The sequence below is a fragment of the Hypanus sabinus genome, chromosome 26 (genome assembly GCF_030144855.1).
Source record: "Hypanus sabinus isolate sHypSab1 chromosome 26, sHypSab1.hap1, whole genome shotgun sequence".
Classification (NCBI taxonomy): Eukaryota; Metazoa; Chordata; class Chondrichthyes; order Myliobatiformes; family Dasyatidae; genus Hypanus; species Hypanus sabinus.
In genome coordinates, this window is record NC_082731.1 from 31,222,441 (window position 1) to 31,249,320 (window position 26,880).

Consider the following 26,880-nt stretch of genomic DNA (forward strand, 5'->3'; position numbering starts at 1 on the left):
CCTCTCCATCCTAATTACTTCACCTTTTCCTGCCCTTCCCATTCTCAAAGCTTCCTCAATGCCTCGTCCCCTGGAATTCCCACCAACCATCCCCGGCCCTTTCCTAGTTTCCTCTTCCCGATCCCACCTGCTTGCAAATCTTAACCTCCCTTCCCACTGACTATTCCACCCTCAATCCCAATTTTCCTTTCCAATCCCATGCCTCCACCCGTCCCATCCCCAATTCCCAACCCCCTTTGCACTTTCCGCAGTCCAAACTCTTTCACGACTTCCACTCCGGGATGGAAATCCCGTCATCATTCCTGAATCTTGTTCCTTTCCCTGTCCCGTTCCCTTGCGCAAATCCAATCTGATTCCCATCTGCATCCCCAATTCCATATCGATTCCCAATCTATATTAATCACACTGCTTTCCAATACCGCCCCTTCTCCCTCGATTCCACTCTCACCTCTCCTAATTCCCATTCCCAAATCCAGTTCAATCTCTTAACCCTTCTCCATCTGATCGCCAATTCCATTTTTCCCCAATCCTAACCACTTTCCCCTTCCTGACCACCCCCCCCCCGCCCCCCACAGTTGTGAAACCTTCCCAAATTCCCGAGGTCCATTCCCAATTCCACACTTCGCGATACAATCCGATCCCATTCCTGGGGTTCATTCCCAAACAGACCACTCCCCCGCCCCGTATCCCATCCGATCCGGAAAGCCACGGGGAGGAGCTTGCAGAGGCGATGGCGGAGCGCAGGTGGATGGGGAAGGCCCGACGCGGACAAGGCCCAGGAATTGTCCGCTGCCCTGTCGGGAAGCGAGGCTCAGTAATTCCCTCTCTGCCACCCAGGAGAAGCGCCTGAACAAGAAGGGACGGGTCAAAGGAAACACCGGAAGGTGAGGCGGGGAAGAGTCGCAAATCCGGATGGGGCAGTGTCGGTCATTACAGGGTCGTGAGCGGGGGAGTGGGAGGACCAGAACGGGTCACAGACACAGGTAGGGCTGCAAGACGGTCTTGGAGACGGACAGGGGTGTGGGGGGGGAGGAGGGTCAACCAGACGGGGAGGACTGTAGGGTAGGGGTCACGGAGGCGGGGAGGGGAGAAGGCGAGCAGGGTGTCACGAGAAGGGAAAGGGTGTAGGGGAGAAGGGGGTCACGGTGTTGGGGAGGGGTGTAGGGGAGAAGGGGGTCACGGTGTTGGGGAGGGGTGTAGGGGAGAAGGGGGTCACGGTGTTGGGGAGGGGTGTAGGGGAGAAGGGGGTCACGGTGTTGGGGAGGGGTGTAGGGGAGAAGGGGGTCACGGTGTTGGGGAGGGGTGCAGAGGAGGAAAGGGGGTGACGAAGGGAAAGGGTGTAGAGGAGGGAGGGGTGTAGGAAAGAAAGGGGTCACAGGGACGATGAAGAGTGTAAGGGAGTGGAGAGAGATGGAGAGGGGAGGGTGTAGTGTCGACGAGGGAGAGATCACGGAGACGGAGACGGGTGTAGGGGGAGGGAGAGATCACGGAGACGGGGAGGGGTGTAGGGGAGGGAGAGATCACGGAGACGGGGAGGGGTGTAGGGGAGGGAGAGATAACGAAGACGGGGAGGGGTGTATGGGAGGGAGAGATCACGGAGACGGGGAGGGGTGTAGGGGAGGAAGAGATCACGGAGACGGGTGTAGGGGAGGGAGAGATCACAGACGGGGAAGGGTGTAGAGGAGGGAGAGATCACGGAGACGGGTGGGGAGGGTGTGGTCACGGAGACGGGGAGGGGTGTAGGGGAGGGAGAGATCACGGAGACGGGGAGGGGTGTAGGGGAGGGAGCGATCACGGAGACGGGTGTAGGGGAGGGAGAGATCACGGAGACGGGGAGGGGTGTAGGGGAGGGAGCGATCACGGAGACGGGTGTAGGGGAGGGAGAGATCACGGAGACGGGGAGGGGTGTAGGGGAGGGAGCGATCACGGAGACGGGTGTAGGGGAGGGAGAGATCACGGAGACGGGGAGGGGTGTAGGGGAGGGAGCGATCACGGAGACGGGTGTAGGGGAGGGAGAGATCACGGAGACGGGGAGGGGTGTAGGGGAGGGAGCGATCACGGAGACGGGTGTAGGGGAGGGAGAGATCACGGAGACGGGGAGGGGTGTAAGGGAGGGAGAGATCACGGAGACGGGGAGGGGTGTAGGGGAGGGAGAGATCACGGAGACGGGGAGGGGTGTAGGGGAGGGAGCGATCACGGAGACGGGTGTAGGGGAGGGAGAGATCACGGAGACGGGGAGGGGTGTAGGGGAGGGAGCGATCACGGAGACGGGTGTAGGGGAGGGAGAGATCACGGAGACGGGGAGGGGTGTAGGGGAGGGAGCGATCACGGAGACGGGTGTAGGGGAGGGAGAGATCACGGAGACGGGGAGGGGTGTAGGGGAGGGAGAGATCATGGAGACGGGGAGGGGTGTAGGGGAGGGAGCGATCACGGAGACGGGTGTAGGGGAGGGAGAGATCACGGAGACGGGGAGGGGTGTAGGGGAGGGAGAGATCACGGAGACGGGGAGGGGTGTAGGGGAGGGAGCGATCACGGAGACGGGGAGGGGTGTAGGGGAGGGAGAGATCACGGAGGGGGAGGGGTGTAGGGGAGGGAGCGATCACGGAGACGGGTGTAGGGGAGGGAGAGATCACGGAGACGGGGAGGGGTGTAGGGGAGGGAGAGATCACGGAGACGGGGAGGGGTGTAGGGGAGGGAGCGATCACGGAGACGGGGAGGGGTGTAGGGGAGGGAGAGATCACGGAGGGGGAGGGGTGTAGGGGAGGGAGCGATCACGGAGACGGGTGTAGGGGAGGGAGAGATCACGGAGACGGGGAGGGGTGTAGGGGAGGGAGAGATCACGGAGACGGGGAGGGGTGTAGGGGAGGGAGCGATCATGGAGACGGGGAGGGGTGTAGGGGAGGGAGAGATCACGGAGACGGGGAGGGGTGTAAGGGAGGAAGAGATCACGGAGACGGGGAGGGGTGTAGGGGAGGAAGAGATCACGGAGACGGGGAGGGGTGTAGGGGAGGGAGCGATCACGGAGACGGGTGTAGGGGAGGGAGAGATCACGGAGACGGGGAGGGGTGTAGGGGAGGGAGCGATCACGGAGACGGGTGTAGGGGAGGGAGAGATCACGGAGACGGGGAGGGGTGTAGGGGAGGGAGCGATCACGGAGACGGGTGTAGGGGAGGCAGAGATCACGGAGACGGGGAGGGGTGTAGGGGAGGGAGCGATCACGGAGACGGGGAGGGGTGTAGGGGAGGGAGAGTTCACGGAGACGGGGAGGGGTGTAAGGGAGGGAGAGATCACGGAGACGGGGAGGGGTGTAGGGGAGGAAGAGATCACGGAGACGGGGAGGGGTGTAGGGGAGGGAGCGATCACGGAGACGGGTGTAGGGGAGGGAGAGATCATGGAGACGGGGAGGGGTGTAGGGGAGGGAGCGATCACGGAGACGGGTGTAGGGGAGGGAGAGATCACGGAGACGGGGAGGGGTGTAGGGGAGGGAGCGATCACGGAGACGGGTGTAGGGGAGGGAGAGATCACGGAGACGGGGAGGGGTGTAGGGGAGGGAGCGATCACGGAGACGGGTGTAGGGGAGGGAGAGATCACGGAGACGGGGAGGGGTGTAGGGGAGGGAGCGATCACGGAGACGGGTGTAGGGGAGGGAGAGATCACGGAGACGGGGAGGGGTGTAAGGGAGGGAGAGATCACGGAGACGGGGAGGGGTGTAGGGGAGGGAGAGATCACGGAGACGGGGAGGGGTGTAGGGGAGGGAGCGATCACGGAGACGGGTGTAGGGGAGGGAGAGATCACGGAGACGGGGAGGGGTGTAGGGGAGGGAGCGATCACGGAGACGGGTGTAGGGGAGGGAGAGATCTCGGAGACGGGGAGGGGTGTAGGGGAGGGAGCGATCACGGAGACGGGTGTAGGGGAGGGAGAGATCACGGAGACGGGGAGGGGTGTAGGGGAGGGAGCGATCACGGAGACGGGGAGGGGTGTAGGGGAGGGAGCGATCACGGAGACGGGTGTAGGGGAGGGAGAGATCACGGAGACGGGGAGGGGTGTAGGGGAGGGAGCGATCACGGAGACGGGTGTAGGGGAGGGAGAGATCACGGAGACGGGGAGGGGTGTAGGGGAGGGAGAGATCACGAAGACGAGGGGGGGGGGGAATCGAAGGGAACAATAGATGCGGGGGTGCGCCGTCTGATCCTGTTCCCAGGCTCCAATTTCCGGTCAACACAGTGATCGCAGTAGTCGGAGTGCGAGTCGGGAATGCCGCAGGTCCAGAGAGCGGAGTGGGAGTCAACTCAGGAGCCACAGCAGGTATTCTGGATATGTCCTGTTCTCCTATCTGCACACTGACCGGTGTCTCTCAGTCGCTGTTTCTAGGGGGGGGGGGGGGATCGACCACAAAACATAGAAGCAGAATTAGCCCACTCTGCCCATCGATTCTGCGCCACCATTCCATTATGGCTGACTTAGTATCCCTCTTTCTCCTTCTCCTTCTCCTGTCTAATCAATAATGCATCAACCTCTGTTTTAAATATACTGAATCACTTGGCCTCAACAGGCATGGAATTCCACAGATATCTGTGATATCCGTACACTGACCCGTGTACCCCAGGGGAGATCCGTACACTGACCGGGGCATCTCAGGGGAGATCTGTACACTGACAGTCGTCTCTCAGGGGAGATCCGTACACTGACCGGGGTCTCACGGGGAGGTCTGTACACTGACCGGTGTCTCTCAGGGGAGATCTGTACACTGACCAGGGTCTCTCGGGGGGAGATCCGTACACTGACAGTCGTCTCTCATGGGGAGATCTGTACACTGACCAGTGTCTCTCTCAGGGGAGATCTGTACACTGACCAGTGTCTCTCAGGGGAGATCTGTACACTGACCGGGGTCTCACAGGGGGAGGTCTGTACACTGACCGGTGTCTCTCAGGGGAGATCTGTACACTGACCGGGGTCTCACAGGGGGAGGTCTGTACACTGACCAGGGTCTCTCTCAGGGGAGATCCGTACACTGACCGGTGTCTCTCAGGGGAGATCTGTACACTGACCGGGGCCTCTCAGGGGAGATCTGTACACCGACCGGGGTCTCACAGGGGGAGATCCGTACACTGACCAGTGTCTCTCAGGGGAGATCTGTACACCGACCGGGGTCTCACAGGGGGAGGTCTGTACACCGACCGGGGTCTCACAGGGGAGATCTGTACACTGACCGGGGCCTCTCAGGGGAGATCTGTACACTGACTGGGGTCTCACAGGGGGAGATCTGTACACTGACAGTCGTCTCTCAGGGGAGATCTGTACACTGACCGGGGTCTCACAGGGGGAGGTCTGTACACTGACCGGTGTCTCTCAGGGGAGATCTGTACACTGACCAGTGTCTCTCAGGAGAGATCTGTACACTGACAGTCGTCTCTCAGGGCAGATCTGTACACTGACAGTCGTCTCTCAGGGGAGATCTGTACACCGACCGGGGTCTCACAGGGGGAGGTCTGTACACTGACCGGTGTCTCTCAGGAGAGATCTGTACACTGACAGTCGTCTCTCAGGGCAGATCTGTACACTGACAGTCGTCTCTCAGGGGAGATCTGTACACTGACCGGGGTCTCACAGGGGGAGGTCTGTACACTGACCGGTGTCTCACAGGGGGAGGTCTGTACACTGACCGGTGTCTCTCAGGGGAGATCTGTACACTGACCGGTGTCTCTCAGGGGAGATCTGTACACTGACCGGGGTCTCACAGGGGGAGGTCTGTACACTGACCGGTGTCTCTCAGGGGAGATCTGTACACTGACCGGGATCTCACAGGGGGAGGTCTGTACACTGACCAGGGTCTCTCTCAGGGGAGATCCGTACACTGACCGGTGTCTCTCAGGGGAGATCTGTACACTGACCGGGGCCTCTCAGGGGAGATCTGTACACTGACCGGGGTCTCTCAGGAGAGATCTGTACACTGACAGTCGTCTCTCAGGGGAGATCTGTACACTGACCGGGTTCTCACAGGGGGAGGTCTGTACACTGACCGGTGTCTCTCAGGAGAGATCTGTACACTGACAGTCGTCTCTCAGGGGAGATCTGTACACTGACCGGGGTCTCACAGGGGGAGGTTTGTACACTGACCAGTGTCTCTCAGGGGAGATCTGTACACTGACAGTCGTCTCTCAGGGGAGATCTGTACACTGACCGGGGTCTCACAGGGGGAGGTCTGTACACTGACCGGTGTCTCACTGGGGGAGATCTGTACACTGACCATTGTCTCTCAGGGGAGATTGGTACACTGACCGGGGTCTCTCAGGGGATATCGGTACACTGACCGGGGTCTCTCAAGGGAGATCCGTACACTGACCGGGGCCTCTCAGGGGAGATCTGTACACTGACCGGGGTCTCTCAGGGGAGATCTGTACACTGACCAGGGTCTCTCAAGGGAGATCCGTACACTGACCGGTGTCTCACAGGGGGAGATCTGTACACTGACCAGTGTCTCTCAGGGGAGATCTGTACACTGACCGGGGTCTCTCAGGGGGAGATCTGTACACTGACCAGTGTCTCTCCGGGGAGATCTGTACACTGACCAGTGTCTCACAGGGGAGATCTGTACACTGACCAGGGTCTCTCAGGGGAGATCTGTACACTGACCAGTGTCTCTCCGGGGAGATCTGTACACCGACCGGTGTCTCACAGGGGAGATCTGAACACTGACCAGGGTCTCTCAGGGGAGATCTGGACACTGACCGGTGTCTCTCAGGGGAGATCTGTACACTGACCGGTGTCTCTCTCAGAGGAGATCTGTACACTGACCGGTGTCTCTCAGGGGAGATCCGTACACTGACCAAGGTCTCTCAGGGGAGATCCGTACACTGACCGGGGTCTCTCAGGGGAGATCTGTACACTGACCGGGGTCTCTCGGGGGAGATCTGTACACTGACCAAGGTCTCTCAGGGGAGATCCGTACACTGACCGGGGTCTCTCAGGGGGAGATCTGTACACTGACCGGGGTCTCTCGGGGAGATCTGTACACTGACCGGGGTCTCTCAGGAGAGATCTGTACACTGACAGTCGTCTCTCAGGGGAGATCTGTACACTGACCGGGGTCTCACAGGGGGAGGTCTGTACACTGACCGGTGTCTCTCAGGAGAGATCTGTACACTGACAGTCGTCTCTCAGGGGAGATCTGTACACTGACCGGGGTCTCACAGGGGGAGGTTTGTACACTGACCAGTGTCTCTCAGGGGAGATTGGTACACTGACCGGTGTCTCTCAGGGGGAGATCCGTACACCGACCGGGGTCTCTCAGGGGATATCGGTACACTGACCGGGGTCTCTCAAGGGAGATCCGTACACTGACCGGGGTCTCTCAGGGGAGATCTGTACACTGACCAGGGTCTCTCAAGGGAGATCCGTACACTGACCGGTGTCTCACAGGGGGAGATCTGTACACTGACCAGTGTCTCTCAGGGGAGATCTGTACACTGACCGGGGTCTCTCAGGGGGAGATCTGTACACTGACCAGTGCCTCTCCGGGGAGATCTGTACACTGACCAGTGTCTCACAGGGGAGATCTGTACACTGACCAGGGTCTCTCAGGGGAGATCTGTACACTGACCAGTGTCTCTCCGGGGAGATCTGTACACCGACCGGTGTCTCACAGGGGAGATCTGAACACTGACCAGGGTCTCTCAGGGGAGATCTGGACACTGACCGGTGTCTCTCAGGGGAGATCCGTACACTGACCGGTGTCTCTCAGGGGGAGATCTGTACACTGACCGGTGTCTCTCTCAGGGGAGATCTGTACACTGACCGGTGTCTCTCAGGGGAGATCCGTACACTGACCAAGGTCTCTCAGGGGAGATCCGTACACTGACCGGGGTCTCTCAGGGGAGATCTGTACACTGACCGGGGTCTCTCGGGGGAGATCCGTACACTGACCAAGGTCTCTCAGGGGAGATCCGTACACTGACCGGGGTCTCTCAGGGGGAGATCTGTACACTGACCGGTGTCTCTCTCAGGGGAGATCTGTACACTGACCGGGGTCTCTCGGGGGAGATCTGTACACTGACCAAGGTCTCTCAGGGGAGATCTGTACACTGACCGGTATCTCTCAGGGGAGATCTGTACACTGACCGGGGTCTCTCGGGGGGAGATCTGTACACTGACCAGGGTCTCTCGGGGGGAGATCTGTACACTGACCAGGGTCTCTCGGGGGGAGATCTGTACACTGACCAGGGTCTCTCGGGGGGAGATCTGTACACTGACCGGGGTCTCACAGGGGGAGATCTGTACACTGACCGGTATCTCTCAGGGGAGATCTGTACACTGACCGGGGTCTCTCGGGGGGAGATCTGTACACTGACCAGGGTCTCTCGGGGGGAGATCTGTACACTGACCGGGGTCTCACAGGGGGAGATCTGTACACTGACCGGTGTCTCTCAGGAGAGATCTGTACACTGACAGTCGTCTCTCAGGGGAGATCTGTACACTGACAGTCGTCTCTCAGGGGAGATCTGTACACTGACCGGGGTCTCACAGGGGGAGGTCTGTACACTGACCGGTGTCTCTCAGGGGAGATCTGTACACTGACCGGGGTCTCACAGGGGGAGGTCTGTACACTGACCAGGGTCTCTCTCAGGGGAGATCCGTACACTGACCGGTGTCTCTCAGGGGTGATCTGTACACTGACCGGGGCCTCTCAGGGGAGATCTGTACACTGACCGGGGTCTCTCAGGAGAGATCTGTACACTGACAGTCGTCTCTCAGGGGAGATCTGTACACTGACCGGGGTCTCACAGGGGGAGGTTTGTACACTGACCGGTGTCTCTCAGGAGAGATCTGTACACTGACAGTCGTCTCTCAGGGGAGATCTGTACACTGACAGTCGTCTCTCAGGGGAGATCTGTACACTGACCGGGGTCTCACAGGGGGAGGTCTGTACACTGACCGGTGTCTCTCAGGGGAGATCTGTACACTGACCGGGGTCTCACAGGGGGAGGTCTGTACACTGACCAGGGTCTCTCTCAGGGGAGATCCGTACACTGACCGGTGTCTCTCAGGGGAGATCTGTACACTGACCGGGGCCTCTCAGGGGAGATCTGTACACTGACCGGGGTCTCTCAGGGGAGATCTGTACACTGACCAGGGTCTCTCAAGGGAGATCCGTACACTGACCGGTGTCTCACTGGGGGAGATCTGTACACTGACCATTGTCTCTCAGGGGAGATTGGTACACTGACCGGGGTCTCTCAGGGGATATCGGTACACTGACCGGGGTCTCTCAAGGGAGATCCGTACACTGACCGGGGCCTCTCAGGGGAGATCTGTACACTGACCGGGGTCTCTCAGGGGAGATCTGTACACTGACCAGGGTCTCTCAAGGGAGATCCGTACACTGACCGGTGTCTCTCAGGGGAGATCTGTACACTGACCGGGGTCTCTCAGGGGGAGATCTGTACACTGACCAGTGTCTCTCCGGGGAGATCTGTACACTGACCAGTGTCTCACAGGGGAGATCTGTACACTGACCAGGGTCTCTCAGGGGAGATCTGTACACTGACCAGTGTCTCTCCGGGGAGATCTGTACACCGACCGGTGTCTCACAGGGGAGATCTGAACACTGACCAGGGTCTCTCAGGGGAGATCTGGACACTGACCGGTGTCTCTCAGGGGAGATCTGTACACTGACCGGTGTCTCTCTCAGAGGAGATCTGTACACTGACCGGTGTCTCTCAGGGGAGATCCGTACACTGACCAAGGTCTCTCAGGGGAGATCCGTACACTGACCGGGGTCTCTCAGGGGAGATCTGTACACTGACCGGGGTCTCTCGGGGGAGATCTGTACACTGACCAAGGTCTCTCAGGGGAGATCCGTACACTGACCGGGGTCTCTCAGGGGGAGATCTGTACACTGACCGGGGTCTCTCGGGGAGATCTGTACACTGACCGGGGTCTCTCAGGAGAGATCTGTACACTGACAGTCGTCTCTCAGGGGAGATCTGTACACTGACCGGGGTCTCACAGGGGGAGGTCTGTACACTGACCGGTGTCTCTCAGGGGAGATCTGTACACTGACCAGTGTCTCTCAGGAGAGATCTGTACACTGACAGTCGTCTCTCAGGGCAGATCTGTACACTGACAGTCGTCTCTCAGGGGAGATCTGTACACCGACCGGGGTCTCACAGGGGGAGGTCTGTACACTGACCGGTGTCTCTCAGGAGAGATCTGTACACTGACAGTCGTCTCTCAGGGCAGATCTGTACACTGACAGTCGTCTCTCAGGGGAGATCTGTACACTGACCGGGGTCTCACAGGGGGAGGTCTGTACACTGACCGGTGTCTCACAGGGGGAGGTCTGTACACTGACCGGTGTCTCTCAGGGGAGATCTGTACACTGACCGGTGTCTCTCAGGGGAGATCTGTACACTGACCGGGGTCTCACAGGGGGAGGTCTGTACACTGACCGGTGTCTCTCAGGGGAGATCTGTACACTGACCGGGATCTCACAGGGGGAGGTCTGTACACTGACCAGGGTCTCTCTCAGGGGAGATCCGTACACTGACCGGTGTCTCTCAGGGGAGATCTGTACACTGACCGGGGCCTCTCAGGGGAGATCTGTACACTGACCGGGGTCTCTCAGGAGAGATCTGTACACTGACAGTCGTCTCTCAGGGGAGATCTGTACACTGACCGGGTTCTCACAGGGGGAGGTCTGTACACTGACCGGTGTCTCTCAGGAGAGATCTGTACACTGACAGTCGTCTCTCAGGGGAGATCTGTACACTGACCGGGGTCTCACAGGGGGAGGTTTGTACACTGACCAGTGTCTCTCAGGGGAGATCTGTACACTGACAGTCGTCTCTCAGGGGAGATCTGTACACTGACCGGGGTCTCACAGGGGGAGGTCTGTACACTGACCATTGTCTCTCAGGGGAGATTGGTACACTGACCGGGGTCTCTCAGGGGATATCGGTACACTGACCGGGGTCTCTCAAGGGAGATCCGTACACTGACCGGGGCCTCTCAGGGGAGATCTGTACACTGACCGGGGTCTCTCAGGGGAGATCTGTACACTGACCAGGGTCTCTCAAGGGAGATCCGTACACTGACCGGTGTCTCACAGGGGGAGATCTGTACACTGACCAGTGTCTCTCAGGGGAGATCTGTACACTGACCGGGGTCTCTCAGGGGGAGATCTGTACACTGACCAGTGTCTCTCCGGGGAGATCTGTACACTGACCAGTGTCTCACAGGGGAGATCTGTACACTGACCAGGGTCTCTCAGGGGAGATCTGTACACTGACCAGTGTCTCTCCGGGGAGATCTGTACACCGACCGGTGTCTCACAGGGGAGATCTGAACACTGACCAGGGTCTCTCAGGGGAGATCTGGACACTGACCGGTGTCTCTCAGGGGAGATCTGTACACTGACCGGTGTCTCTCTCAGAGGAGATCTGTACACTGACCGGTGTCTCTCAGGGGAGATCCGTACACTGACCAAGGTCTCTCAGGGGAGATCCGTACACTGACCGGGGTCTCTCAGGGGAGATCTGTACACTGACCGGGGTCTCTCGGGGGAGATCTGTACACTGACCAAGGTCTCTCAGGGGAGATCCGTACACTGACCGGGGTCTCTCAGGGGGAGATCTGTACACTGACCGGGGTCTCTCGGGGAGATCTGTACACTGACCGGGGTCTCTCAGGAGAGATCTGTACACTGACAGTCGTCTCTCAGGGGAGATCTGTACACTGACCGGGGTCTCACAGGGGGAGGTCTGTACACTGACCGGTGTCTCTCAGGAGAGATCTGTACACTGACAGTCGTCTCTCAGGGGAGATCTGTACACTGACCGGGGTCTCACAGGGGGAGGTTTGTACACTGACCAGTGTCTCTCAGGGGAGATTGGTACACTGACCGGTGTCTCTCAGGGGGAGATCCGTACACCGACCGGGGTCTCTCAGGGGATATCGGTACACTGACCGGGGTCTCTCAAGGGAGATCCGTACACTGACCGGGGTCTCTCAGGGGAGATCTGTACACTGACCAGGGTCTCTCAAGGGAGATCCGTACACTGACCGGTGTCTCACAGGGGGAGATCTGTACACTGACCAGTGTCTCTCAGGGGAGATCTGTACACTGACCGGGGTCTCTCAGGGGGAGATCTGTACACTGACCAGTGCCTCTCCGGGGAGATCTGTACACTGACCAGTGTCTCACAGGGGAGATCTGTACACTGACCAGGGTCTCTCAGGGGAGATCTGTACACTGACCAGTGTCTCTCCGGGGAGATCTGTACACCGACCGGTGTCTCACAGGGGAGATCTGAACACTGACCAGGGTCTCTCAGGGGAGATCTGGACACTGACCGGTGTCTCTCAGGGGAGATCCGTACACTGACCGGTGTCTCTCAGGGGGAGATCTGTACACTGACCGGTGTCTCTCTCAGGGGAGATCTGTACACTGACCGGTGTCTCTCAGGGGAGATCCGTACACTGACCAAGGTCTCTCAGGGGAGATCCGTACACTGACCGGGGTCTCTCAGGGGAGATCTGTACACTGACCGGGGTCTCTCGGGGGAGATCCGTACACTGACCAAGGTCTCTCAGGGGAGATCCGTACACTGACCGGGGTCTCTCAGGGGGAGATCTGTACACTGACCGGTGTCTCTCTCAGGGGAGATCTGTACACTGACCGGGGTCTCTCGGGGGAGATCTGTACACTGACCAAGGTCTCTCAGGGGAGATCTGTACACTGACCGGTATCTCTCAGGGGAGATCTGTACACTGACCGGGGTCTCTCGGGGGGAGATCTGTACACTGACCAGGGTCTCTCGGGGGGAGATCTGTACACTGACCAGGGTCTCTCGGGGGGAGATCTGTACACTGACCAGGGTCTCTCGGGGGGAGATCTGTACACTGACCGGGGTCTCACAGGGGGAGATCTGTACACTGACCGGTATCTCTCAGGGGAGATCTGTACACTGACCGGGGTCTCTCGGGGGGAGATCTGTACACTGACCAGGGTCTCTCGGGGGGAGATCTGTACACTGACCGGGGTCTCACAGGGGGAGATCTGTACACTGACCGGTGTCTCTCAGGAGAGATCTGTACACTGACAGTCGTCTCTCAGGGGAGATCTGTACACTGACAGTCGTCTCTCAGGGGAGATCTGTACACTGACCGGGGTCTCACAGGGGGAGGTCTGTACACTGACCGGTGTCTCTCAGGGGAGATCTGTACACTGACCGGGGTCTCACAGGGGGAGGTCTGTACACTGACCAGGGTCTCTCTCAGGGGAGATCCGTACACTGACCGGTGTCTCTCAGGGGTGATCTGTACACTGACCGGGGCCTCTCAGGGGAGATCTGTACACTGACCGGGGTCTCTCAGGAGAGATCTGTACACTGACAGTCGTCTCTCAGGGGAGATCTGTACACTGACCGGGGTCTCACAGGGGGAGGTTTGTACACTGACCGGTGTCTCTCAGGAGAGATCTGTACACTGACAGTCGTCTCTCAGGGGAGATCTGTACACTGACAGTCGTCTCTCAGGGGAGATCTGTACACTGACCGGGGTCTCACAGGGGGAGGTCTGTACACTGACCGGTGTCTCTCAGGGGAGATCTGTACACTGACCGGGGTCTCACAGGGGGAGGTCTGTACACTGACCAGGGTCTCTCTCAGGGGAGATCCGTACACTGACCGGTGTCTCTCAGGGGAGATCTGTACACTGACCGGGGCCTCTCAGGGGAGATCTGTACACTGACCGGGGTCTCTCAGGGGAGATCTGTACACTGACCAGGGTCTCTCAAGGGAGATCCGTACACTGACCGGTGTCTCACTGGGGGAGATCTGTACACTGACCATTGTCTCTCAGGGGAGATTGGTACACTGACCGGGGTCTCTCAGGGGATATCGGTACACTGACCGGGGTCTCTCAAGGGAGATCCGTACACTGACCGGGGCCTCTCAGGGGAGATCTGTACACTGACCGGGGTCTCTCAGGGGAGATCTGTACACTGACCAGGGTCTCTCAAGGGAGATCCGTACACTGACCGGTGTCTCTCAGGGGAGATCTGTACACTGACCGGGGTCTCTCAGGGGGAGATCTGTACACTGACCAGTGTCTCTCCGGGGAGATCTGTACACTGACCAGTGTCTCACAGGGGAGATCTGTACACTGACCAGGGTCTCTCAGGGGAGATCTGTACACTGACCAGTGTCTCTCCGGGGAGATCTGTACACCGACCGGTGTCTCACAGGGGAGATCTGAACACTGACCAGGGTCTCTCAGGGGAGATCTGGACACTGACCGGTGTCTCTCAGGGGAGATCTGTACACTGACCGGTGTCTCTCTCAGAGGAGATCTGTACACTGACCGGTGTCTCTCAGGGGAGATCCGTACACTGACCAAGGTCTCTCAGGGGAGATCCGTACACTGACCGGGGTCTCTCAGGGGAGATCTGTACACTGACCGGGGTCTCTCGGGGGAGATCTGTACACTGACCAAGGTCTCTCAGGGGAGATCCGTACACTGACCGGGGTCTCTCAGGGGGAGATCTGTACACTGACCGGGGTCTCTCGGGGAGATCTGTACACTGACCGGGGTCTCTCAGGAGAGATCTGTACACTGACAGTCGTCTCTCAGCGGAGATCTGTACACTGACCGGGGTCTCACAGGGGGAGGTCTGTACACTGACCGGTGTCTCTCAGGAGAGATCTGTACACTGACAGTCGTCTCTCAGGGGAGATCTGTACACTGACCGGGGTCTCACAGGGGGAGGTTTGTACACTGACCAGTGTCTCTCAGGGGAGATCTGTACACTGACAGTCGTCTCTCAGGGGAGATCTGTACACTGACCGGGGTCTCACAGGGGGAGGTCTGTACACTGACCGGTGTCTCTCAGGGGAGATCTGTACACTGACCGGGGTCTCACAGGGGGAGGTCTGTACACTGACCAGTGTCTCTCAGGGGAGATCTGTACACTGACCGGGGTCTCTCGGGGAGATCTGTACACTGACCGGGGTCTCTCAGGAGAGATCTGTACACTGACAGTCGTCTCTCAGGGGAGATCTGTACACTGACCGGGGTCTCTCAGGGGAGATCCTTACACTGACCGGCGTCTCTCAGGGGAGATCTGTACACTGACCGGGGTCTCTCGGGGAGATCTGTACACTGACCGGGGTCTCTCAGGAGAGATCTGTACACTGACAGTCGTCTCTCAGGGGAGATCTGTACACTGACCGGGGTCTCACAGGGGGAGGTCTGTACACTGACCAGTGTCTCTCAGGGGAGATCTGTACACTGACAGTCGTCTCTCAGGGGAGATCTGTACACTGACCGGGGTCTCTCAGGGGAGATCTGTACACTGACAGTCGTCTCTCAGGGGAGATCTGTACACTGACCGGGGTCTCACAGGGGGAGGTTTGTACACTGACCAGTGTCTCTCAGGGGAGATCTGTACACTGACAGTCGTCTCTCAGGGGAGATCTGTACACTGACCGGGGTCTCACAGGGGGAGGTCTGTACACTGACCGGTGTCTCTCAGGGGAGATCTGTACACTGACCGGGGTCTCACAGGGGGAGGTCTGTACACTGACCAGGGTCTATCTCAGGGGAGATCCGTACACTGACCGGTGTCTCTCAGGGGTGATCTGTACACTGACCGGGGCCTCTCAGGCGAGATCTGTACACTGACCGGGGTCTCTCAGGAGAGATCTGTACACTGACAGTCGTCTCTCAGGGGAGATCTGTACACTGACCGGGGTCTCACAGGGGGAGGTCTGTACACTGACCAGTGTCTCTCAGGGGAGATTGGTACACTGACCGGTGTCTCTGAGGGGGAGATCCGTACACCGACCGGGGTCTCTCAGGGGATATCGGTACACTGACCGGGGTCTTTCAAGGGAGATCCGTACACTGACCGGGGCCTCTCAGGGGAGATCTGTACACTGACCGGGGTCTCTCAGGGCAGATCTGTACACTGACAGTCGTCTCTCAGGGGAGATCTGTACACCGACCGGGGTCTCACAGGGGGAGGTCTGTACACTGACCGGTGTCTCTCAGGAGAGATCTGTACACTGACAGTCGTCTCTCAGGGGAGATCTGTACACTGACAGTCGTCTCTCAGGGGAGATCTGTACACTGACCGGGGTCTCACAGGGGGAGGTCTGTACACTGACCGGTGTCTCTCAGGGGAGATCTGTACACTGACAGTCGTCTCTCAGGGGAGATCTGTACACTGACCGGGGTCTCACAGGAGAGATCTGTACACTGACAGTCGTCTCTCAGGGGAGATCCGTACACTGACCAGGGTCTCTCTCGGGGAGATCTGTACACTGACCGGTGTCTCTCAGGGGAGATCTGTACACTGACAGTCGTCTCTCAGGGGAGATCTGTACACTGACCGGGGTCTCACAGGGGAGATCTGTACACTGACAGTCGTCTCTCAGGGGAGATCCGTACACTGACCGGGGTCTCACAGGGGGAGGTTTGTACACTGACCGGTGTCTCTCAGGAGAGATCTGTACACTGACAGTCGTCTCTCAGGGGAGATCTGTACACTGACCGGGGTCTCACAGGGGGAGGTTTGTACACTGACCAGTGTCTCTCAGGGGAGATCTGTACACTGACAGTCGTCTCTCAGGGGAGATCTGTACACTGACCGGGGTCTCACAGGGGGAGGTCTGTACACTGACCGGTGTCTCTCAGGGGAGATCTGTACACTGACCGGGGTCTCACAGGGGGAGGTCTGTACACTGACCAGGGTCTCTCTCAGGGGAGATCCGTACACTGACCGGTGTCTCTCAGGGGAGATCTGTACACTGACCGGGGCCTCTCAGGGGAGATCTGTACACTGACCGGGGTCTCTCAGGGGAGATCTGTACACTGACCAGGGTCTCTCAAGGGAGATCCGTACACTGACCGGTGTCTCACAGGGGGAGATCTGTACACTGACCAGTGTCTCTCAGGGGAGATTGGTACACTGACCGGTGTCTCTCAGGGGGAGATCCGTACACCGACCGGGGTCTCTCAGGGGATATCGGTACACTGACCGGGGTCTCTCAAGGGAGATCCGTACACTGACCGGGGCCTCTCAGGGGAGATCTGTACACTGACCGGGGTCTCTCAGGGGAGATCTGTACACTGACCAGGGTCTCTCAAGGGAGATCCGTACACTGACCGGTGTCTCACAGGGGGAGATCTGTACACTGACCAGTGTCTCTCAGGGGAGATCTGTACACTGACCGGGGTCTCTCAGGGGGAGATCTGTACACTGACCAGTGTCTCTCCGGGGAGATCTGTACACTGACCAGTGTCTCACAGGGGAGATCTGTACACTGACCAGGGTCTCTCAGGGGAGATCTGTACACTGACCAGTGTCTCTCCGGGGAGATCTGTACACCGACCGGTGTCTCACAGGGGAGATCTGAACACTGACCAGGGTCTCTCAGGGGAGATCTGGACACTGACCAGTGTCTCTCAGGGGAGATCCGTACACTGACCGGTGTCTCTCAGGGGGAGATCTGTACACTGACCGGTGTCTCTCTCAGAGGAGATCTGTACACTGACCGGTGTCTCTCAGGGGAGATCCGTACACTGACCAAGGTCTCTCAGGGGAGATCCGTACACTGACCGGGGTCTCTCAGGGGAGTTCTGTACACTGACCGGGGTCTCTCGGGGGAGATCTGTACACTGACCAAGGTCTCTCAGGGGAGATCCGTACACTGACCGGGGTCTCTCAGGGGGAGATCTGTACACTGACCGGTGTCTCTCTCAGGGGAGATCTGTACACTGACCGGGGTCTCTCGGGGGAGATCTGTACACTGACCAAGGTCTCTCAGGGGAGATCTGTACACTGACCGGTATCTCTCAGGGGAGATCTGTACACTGACCGGGGTCTCTCAGGGGAGATCCGTACACTGACAGGTGTCTCTCAGGGGAGATCTGTATACTGACCAGTGTCTCTCAGGGGAGATCTGTACACTGACCGGTGTCTCTCAGGGGAGATCCGTACACTGACCGGGGCCTCTCAGGGGGAGATCTGTACACTGACTGGCGTCTCTCAGGGGAGATCTGTACACTGACCGGGGTCTCACAGGGGGAGATCCGTACACTGACAGGTGTCTCTCAGGGGAGATCTGTACACTGACCAGTGTCTCTCAGGGGAGATCTGTACACTGACTGGCGTCTCTCAGGCGAGATCCGTACACTGACCGGTGTCTCTCAGGGGAGATCCATACATTGACCGGGGTCTCTCAGGGGAGATCTGTACACTGACCGGGGTCTCACAGGGGGAGATCCGTATACTGACCGGGGTCTCTCAGGGGAGATCTGTACACTGACCAGTGTCTCTCAGGGGAGATCTGTACACTGACCGGGGCCTCTCAGGGGAGATCTGTACACTGACCGGTGTCTCTCAGGGGAGATCTGTGCACTGACCGGGGCCTCTCAGGGGAGATCCGTACACTGACCGGGGCCTCTCAGGGGGAGATCTGTACACTGACTGGCGTCTCTCAGGGGAGATCCGTACACTGACCGGTGTCTCACAGGGGGAGATCCGTACACTGACCGGGGCCTCTCAGGGGGAGATCTGTACACTGACTGGCGTCTCTCAGGGGAGATCCGTACACTGACCGGTGTCTCACAGGGGGAGATCTGTACACTGACCGGGGCCTCTCAGGGGGAGATCTGTACACTGACTGGCGTCTCTCAGGGGAGATCTGTACACTGACCGGGGTCTCACAGGGGGAGATCCGTATACTGACCGGTGTCTCTCAGGGGAGATCTGTACACTGACTGGCGTCTCTCAGGGGAGATCCGTACACTGACCGGTGTCTCTCAGGGGAGATCCATACACTGACCGGGGTCTCTCAGGGGAGATCTGTACACTGTCCGGGGCCTCTCAGGGGGAGATCTGTACACTGACTGGCGTCTCTCAGGGGAGATCCGTACACTGACCGGGGTCTCACAGGGGGAGATCCGTATACTGACCGGGGTCTCTCAGGGGAGATCTGTACACTGACCAGTGTCTCTCAGGGGGAGATCGGTACACTGACCGGGGTCTCTCAGTCCACCTCTCGCCTCCATCCTCTTCCTCTCGTCCCCTCTCTCTCTGCTGCTCTCGCTCACTGCCAACCTGCCTCTTTTTACCCTATCCCCACAGTGGTAGCACAGAGCATGGCCGGTTCTCAACCCAGCATCGGACCCGGAGGCGGAGGAGGAGGAGCGGGAACCGACGGCGAGGGCGGACGCACAGCCGGCGCACTCGTCACAGAGACCGCCGTGGGCGACACCGAGGGGGGCGGGCGAGGCACAGGTGGGAAGAGCCACTCCGCAGCCACCCTGACATTTGCCCCCCCCCCGGGCGATTCCACACCTCCTCACCCTCCGTTGCTCACCTTTGCAGGCACCACGCATCGCACAGCCGGAGCCCGAAGTTGAGCAGAAGCAGGAGCCCGCGCTGCCGGTCCAGGAGCATCAGCAGGTGAGAATCCCGGTGAAAGGAGCGAACGGCGGCTCCGGCTCCGGCTCCAGACCAGCGCCTGGACCACCCGGGCTTGCCCCGCTTTTAAACTCCGGCGTCTGGTTCTCAAAGCAGCGTCACGGAATTCAGCTGATGGTCCCCCTGCGCAACGAGGAACAGGGAGGGGTGTGGGGGGGGGGTCACAGAGATGGGGTGGAGGTGTAGGGAGACGGTATCTCTAGTGGGGGTGTAGGGGAGGAAGGGGCAGGGAGGCGGAGAGGAATGTATGGAAAGGGTCACGGGGACGGGAGAGGTGAAATGGAAGGAGGTGGGGGAGCACAGAGAAAGTGACGGATCCGGGGGAGGATGGTGGAACTGAGCAGGCGAGGTGAGCTGTGATTCTCCCTCACACTGCCTCTTTCTCCCGAACAGGGACCGTGTGTACGGACGCACTCCGGAAGAGCGAGATGCATGCACCATTCTCTGCCTACAGCTCTCCGGACAGATCCGACCCAGGGACCTGGAACGTTTCTTCTCCACTGTCGGAAAGGTCAGGCCTAGTGATGTGTGATGGGACGGCTGTGGAGGGAGATTCACTCTGTGTCTGACCCCGTGAGTGTGTGATGGGACGGTGTGGAGGGAGATTCACTCTGTGTCTGACCCCGGGAGTGTGTGATGGGACGGTGTGGAGGGAGATTCACTCTGTGTCTGACCCCGGAGTGTGTGATGGGACGGTGTGGAGGGAGATTCACTCTGTGTCTGACCCCGTGAGTGTGTGATGGGACGGTGTGGAGGGAGATTCACTCTGTGTCTGACCCCGGGAGTGTGTGATGGGACGGTGTGGAGGGAGTTTCACTCTGTGTCTGACTCCGGGAGTGTGTGATGGGACGGTGTGGAGGGAGTTTCACTCTGTGTCTGACCCCGGGAGTGTGTGATGGAACGGTCTGGAGGGAGATTCACTCTGTGTCTGACCCCGGGAGTGTGTGATGGGACGGTGTGGAGGGAGTTTCACTCTGTGTCTGACTCCGGGAGTGTCTGATGGGATGGTGTGGAGGGAGATTCACTCTGTGTCTGACCCCGGGAGTGTGTGATGGGACGGTGTGGAGGGAGTTTCACTCTGTGTCTGACCCCGGGAGTGTGTGTTGGGACGGTGAGGAGGTAGATTCACTCTGTGTCTGACCCCGGGAGTGTGTGATGGGACGGTGAGGAGGGAGTTTCACTCTATGTCTGACCCGGGAGTGTGTGATGGGACGGTGTGGAGGGAGTTTCTCTGTGTCTGACCCCGGGAGTGTGTGATGGGGGTGGATAACGCCTTGGGCCTCTGGCAGGTCCGTGACGTGAAGATCATCTCGGACCGCAGCTCCCGCCGATCGAAGGGCATTGCGTATGTGGAGTTTTACAGTATAGACAGCGTCCCGCAGGCGATCGGCCTCTCCGGAACAAAATTATTAGGAGTCCCCATCATCATTCAGGCTTCCCAGGTATGGAGGGCGTGGGACAGCGAGCACGGTGGGGCGGGGAGGGCCGGGAGTGTGAGTGGATGGGAAGGGGAGCGGAAGGAAGGAAGGAGTTTCGTGGGGTGCGGGGGGGGGACGACGGTAACGATATCTTCCGTACACCCTGTGCCAGGCTGACTGACCACCTACTCCCCCTCCCCACTGACAGGCAGAGAAGAACCGTCCAGACCCCGGGGTCGGACAGCCGCAGCTTGCGGGAGACGGCCCGCTCAGGCTCTACGTGGGATCGCTCCATGCTGATATCACCCAGGACATGCTGAGGGCAATCTTCACGCCCTTCGGCAAGGTGTGAGCTATCCTCCTTCCGACCTCTTTCACTGCCACCGTCCCCCCCATTCCCTTTCCTTCACTCTCTGTGCACCTCATTGCCCCTCTCTCTCCCCCTTCAGTAGCCTGTCCCTCTGCACCCTCAAACCGCCGCCTCCCGCTCTCTCTCCCCCTCCCTCTCTTCCTCGCTCCCCCCATTGATTCTCCCACCCCCTCTAACCCTACAGATCGACAGTCTACACCTTATCAAGGACCCACTGACCGGCATTTCCAAGGGATACGGGTTCGTCACGGTGAGTGTTTCCCCCCAGCCCTACCCCGCAGAGCTGGGAACCCCTCTATATCCCTCACACCAACCCTCTCCCCATCCTCACCCCGCTCACCGTCCATATCCCCCAACCCTCAGTCGCTACCTCCAGGCCGCCCCGCTTCGTTTTGCCGCCACCATACGGGCCGCGATCCTGTCCGACGGGAGGGGAGGGGTGAGACACGCAGCCTTAACCTTCTCCCTTCCTCCCGCCTCCCCGCGGAGCAGTTTGCCGATGCGGAGTGTGCGCGGCGGGCTCTGCAGCAGCTTCACGGCTTCGAGCTGGCGGGGAAGCCGCTCAGGCTGAGCCCGGTGACGGATCGCTGGGAGCCGGACCCTGCCGTCACCGTCCTGGACACCGAGGACACGGAGCGCCCCGGGATCAGCTTGGGACCCAGCAGCCGTCTCCAGCTGATGGCTCGCCTCGCTAAGGGTAGGCGTGGTCTGCTCGGCGGGGCTGTCGGAGGGGCGACGAGTTCTGGACCTAATCCGGCGGTTCAGGACGTTTATGTAAAGAAGGATTCCCGGTAGTGGATTACATCTGATCCAGGGGATCTTTATGTGCATAGAATAACAGATCTCCGGGCATAGATTATAGACTGGGATCTGATTCAGGGATCGACGGGTTTATATACAGAATAACAGATCCCCGGGAGTGGGTTACAGGCTGAGATCTGATCCCGGGGTTCAGGGGTTTATATATAGAATAACAGATCCCCGGGAGTGGTTTACAGGCTGGGATCTGATCCAGGGGTTCAGGGGTTTATATACAGAATAACAGATCCCCGGGAGTGGGTTACAGGCTGAGATCTGATCCCGGGGTTCAGGGGTTTATATATAGAATAACAGATCCCCGGGAGTGGTTTACAGGCTGGGATCTGATCCAGGGGTTCAGGGGGTTTATATATAGAATAACAGATCCCTGGGAGTGGGTTACAGGCTGAGATCTGATCCAGGGGTTCAGGGGGTTTATATATAGAATAACAGATCCCTGGGAGTGGGTTACAGGCTGAGATCTGATCCAGGGGTCCAGGGGTTTATATATAGAATAACAGATCCCCGGGAGTGGTTTACAGGCTGGGATCTGATCCAGGGGTTCAGGGGGTTTATATATAGAATAACAGGTCCCTGGGAGTGGGTTACAGGCTGAGATCTGATCCAGGGGTCCAGGGGTTTATATATAGAATAACAGATCCCCGGGAGTGGTTTACAGGCTGGGATCTGATCCAGGGGTTCAGGGGCTTATATATAGAATAACAGATCCCTGGGAGTGGGTTACAGGCTGAGATCTGATCCCGGGGTTCAGGAGTTTATATATAGAATAACAGATCCCTGGGAGTGGGTTACAGGCTGGGATCTGATCCAGGGGTCCAGGGGTTTATATATAGAATAACAGATCCCCGGGAGTGGTTTACAGGCTGGGATCTGATCCAGGGGTTCGGGGGTTTATATATAGAATAACAGATCCCTGGGAGTGGGTTACAGGCTGAGATCTGATCCAGGGGTTCAGGGGTTTATATATAGAATAACAGATCCCCGGGAGTGGTTTACAGGCTGAGATCTGATCCAGGGGTCCAGGGGTTTATATATAGAATAACAGATCCCTGGGAGTGGGTTACAGGCTGAGATCTGATCCAGGGTTCCAGGGGTTTATATATAGAATAACAGATCCCCGGGAGTGGTTTACAGGCTGGGATCTGATCCAGGGGTTCAGGGGGTTTATATATAGAATAACAGATCCCTGGGAGTGGGTTACAGGCTGGGATCTGATCCAGGGGTTCAGGGGGTTTATATATAGAATAACAGATGCCCGGGAGTGGGCTACGTTGGGGTCTGATCCAGGGGTTCAGGGGGTTTATATATAGAATAACAAATCCCCAGGAGTGGGTTACAGGCTGGGATCTGATCCCGGGGTTCAGGGGGTTTATATATAGAATAACTGATCCCCGGGAGTTGGTTACAGATTGGGATCTGATCCAGGGGTTCAGGGGGTTTATATATCGAATAACAGATGCCCGGGAAAGGGCTACAGACTGGGATCTGATCCAGGGGTTCAGGGGTTTATATATAGAATAACAGATGCCCGGGAGTGGGTTACAGATTGGGATCTGATCCAGGGGTTCAGGGGGTTTATATATCGAATAACAGATGCCCGGGAAAGGGCTACAGACTGGGATCTGATCCAGGGGTTCAGGGGTTTATATATAGAATAACAGATCCCCGGGAGTGGGCTACAGACTGGGATCTGATCCAGGGGTTCAGAGGGTTTATATATCGAATAACAGATGCCCGGGAAAGGGCTACAGACTGGGATCTGATCCAGGGGTTCAGGGGTTTATATATAGAATAACAGATGCCCGGGAGTGGGTTACAGATTGGGATCTGATCCAGGGGTTCAGGGGGTTTATATATCGAATAACAGATGCCCGGGAAAGGGCTACAGACTGGGATCTGATCCAGGGGTTCAGGGGGTTTATATATAGAATAACAGATGCCCGGGAGTGGGCTACGTTGGGGTCTGATCCAGGGGTTCAGGGGGTTTATATATAGAATAACAAATCCCCAGGAGTGGGTTACAGGCTGGGATCTGATCCCGGGGTTCAGGGGGTTTATATATAGAATAACTGATCCCCGGGAGTTGGTTACAGGCTGGGATCTGATCCAGTGACTCGGGGCTTGGGGTATGAGCAATTTTATCTCCCTGATTTCAGCTTTCCCTCTCTCGCCCCCAGGATCCGGACTGGAAATTCCGCCGGCCACACAGGCCGCTCTCCAGCTCCAGAACATCTACCCCTTTGGGATCCTAATGCCGAATGCCGCAGGTGAGGGCTCTGCTGGGTGACCCAGGACAGGCCAGGGCGGAAGGAGGGCGGGGCAGGGGATCTCGTGGGGTGGGGAGGGGAATCTGCTGGGACCCCAGGCTCTGTCTTCATCGAGACACGACTAGGCCAGGCCGGTCCGGTCCAACTGGCTCCTATCTCTCATTGGCCAATACAATCATCCCAGCCCCATTACCATGGCAACTTGTAACATGGAAGTAGGACTGAGGACACCTGTCACCATAGCAACAGGAGTGAGTCAAGAGCCCCCGGCAGTCCGTTACCATAGAAACGGGAGGGAGCACCAGACAGCCCCCAAGCACCGGAGTGGGTCTGCGTGTCCCAGAGAGTGACGTCCAACTCAAGCCTGTTACCATGGAAACTGCTGATGGCCCAGATCAAAGCAAGTGGGACACTGTTACTGTGGCAACCTGATGGCCCGCCATGTCCCATCGCTATAGCAACGTGACTGGGCCCACACCTCAGCAACAGAGGGCACACGTGTCCCATCAGGAGTTGGCCTGTTGCCCTGGAAAGACCAGGAGCTAACCAGAGAGGGAGGGAGATTGGGAGGAGGGCTGAGGGCGTTTGGAGGGAGAAGGGGTAGGGAGGATGGCTAGGGGACTGTGATGAAAGGCTTACACTGCCCTGACATTTCCTTTCTGCCCCCTACCTCCAGGCCCCACCCTGACTCAGGGTCTCCCTGGGACCACCCCAGGTTGAGAGGGACCAGACATGGATGGGACAGGGTGGATGAGGAAGGAGCACATCATCAAAGGCCCGTTCAGCTCTGGGTCTCTGGAGAGAATGTCCCAATGGAGAATTACTGACCCACACCAACACGGGACAATCCCTATTGACTGAGTCCCACCTCACCGTCCTGTCAGACACAGAGTGAAACTCCCTCCACACCGTCCCGTCAGACACAGAGTGAAGCTCTCTCATCACCGTCCCGTCAGTCACAGAGTGAAACTCCCTCCTCACCGTCCAGTCAGTCACAGAGTGAAGCTCTCTCCACACTGTCCCAGTCAGAGTGAAACTCCCTCCACACCGTCCCGTCAGTCACAGAGTGAAACTCCCTCCACACCGTCCCATCAGACAGAGTGAAGCTCTCTCATCACCGTCCCGTCAGTCACAGAGTGAAGCTCCCTCCTCACCGTCCCGTCAGTCACAGAGTGAAACTCCCTCAACACCGTCCTGTCAGTCAGAGTGAAGCTTCCTCTGCACAGTCACATCAGTCACAGAGTGAAGCTCCCTCGGCACCATCCCATCACACACTCCCACAGTCAGAAACAGAGTGAAGCTCCCTCCCCACCGTCCCATCATTCACAGAGTGAAACTCCCTCCCCACCGTCCCATCATTCACAGAGTGAAACTCCCTCCACACCGTTCCATCACACACTCCCGGGGTCAGACACAGAGTGAAACTCCCTCCTCACCATCCCATCAGTCACAGTGTGAAGCTCCCTCCACACTGTCCCATCAGTCAGAGTGAAGCATCCTCTGCACAGTCACATCAGTCACAGAGTGAAGCTCCCTCGGCACCATCCCATCACACACTCCCACAGTCAGAAACAGAGTGAAGCTCCCTCCCCACTGTCCCATCATTCACAGAGTAAAACTCCCTCCGCACCGTCCCATCAGATACAGAGTGAAACTCCCTCCCCACCGTCCCGTCAGTCACAGAGTGAAGCTCCCTAGGCACCGTCCCATCACACACTCCCACAGTCAGACACAGAGTGAAACTCCCTCCGCACCGTCCCATCAGTCACAGAGTGAAACTCCCTCCACACCGTTCCATCACACACTCCCGGGGTCAGACACAGAGTGAAGCTCCCTCCTCACCGTCCCATCACACACTCCCGGGATCAGACACAGAGTGAAGCTCCCTCCTCACCGTCCCGTCGGTCACAGAGTGAAACTCGCTCCACACCGTCCCATCAGTCACAGAGTGAAACTCGCTCCACACCGTCCCATCAGTCACAGAGTGAAACTCCCTCCACACCGTTCCATCACACACTCCCGGGGTCAGACACAGAGTGAAGCTCCCTCCTCACCGTCCCGTCGGTCACAGAGTGAAACTCGCTCCACACTGTCCCATCAGTCACAGAGTGAAACTCCCTCCTCACCGTCCCGTCAGTCACAGAATGAAACTCCCTCCACACCATCCCATCAGATACAGAGTGAAACTCCCTCCACACCGTCCTGTCAGACACAGTGAAACTCCCTCCACACCGTCCAGTCACAGAGTGAAGCTCCCTCCACGTCCTGTCACTCACAGAGTGAAACTCCCTCCGCACTGTCCCATCAGACACAGAGTGAAGCTCCCTCCTCACCGTCCCATCACACACACGCAGGGTCACAGAGTGAAGCTCTCTCCGCACCGTCCTGTCACTCACAGAGTGAAACTCCCTCCGCACTGTCCCATCAGACACAGAGTGAATCTCCCTCCTCACCGTCCCATCAGTCACAGAGTGAAACTCCCTCTTCACTGTCCCGTCACTCACAGAGTGAAGCTCC

The 26,880-nt window shown here is 58.3% G+C and overlaps 1 protein-coding gene across 1 annotated transcript; it reads left to right on the forward strand.

Annotated features, from left to right (window-relative positions):
• Window positions 1–912: 912 nt before the first annotated feature.
• On the forward strand, window positions 913–26,107 carry LOC132381731 (RNA-binding protein 39-like). Its single transcript, XM_059951302.1, has 11 exons — window positions 913–983; window positions 4,225–4,305; window positions 19,151–19,303; window positions 19,394–19,471; window positions 19,883–20,000; window positions 20,779–20,931; window positions 21,116–21,253; window positions 21,462–21,527; window positions 21,770–21,974; window positions 24,274–24,363; window positions 25,040–26,107. Exons 1-11 carry the CDS (start codon window positions 913–915, stop codon window positions 25,081–25,083), a joined length of 1,197 nt encoding a protein of 398 aa, XP_059807285.1. The 3' UTR covers window positions 25,084–26,107.
• The last annotated feature ends 773 nt before the right edge of the window (window positions 26,108–26,880 follow it).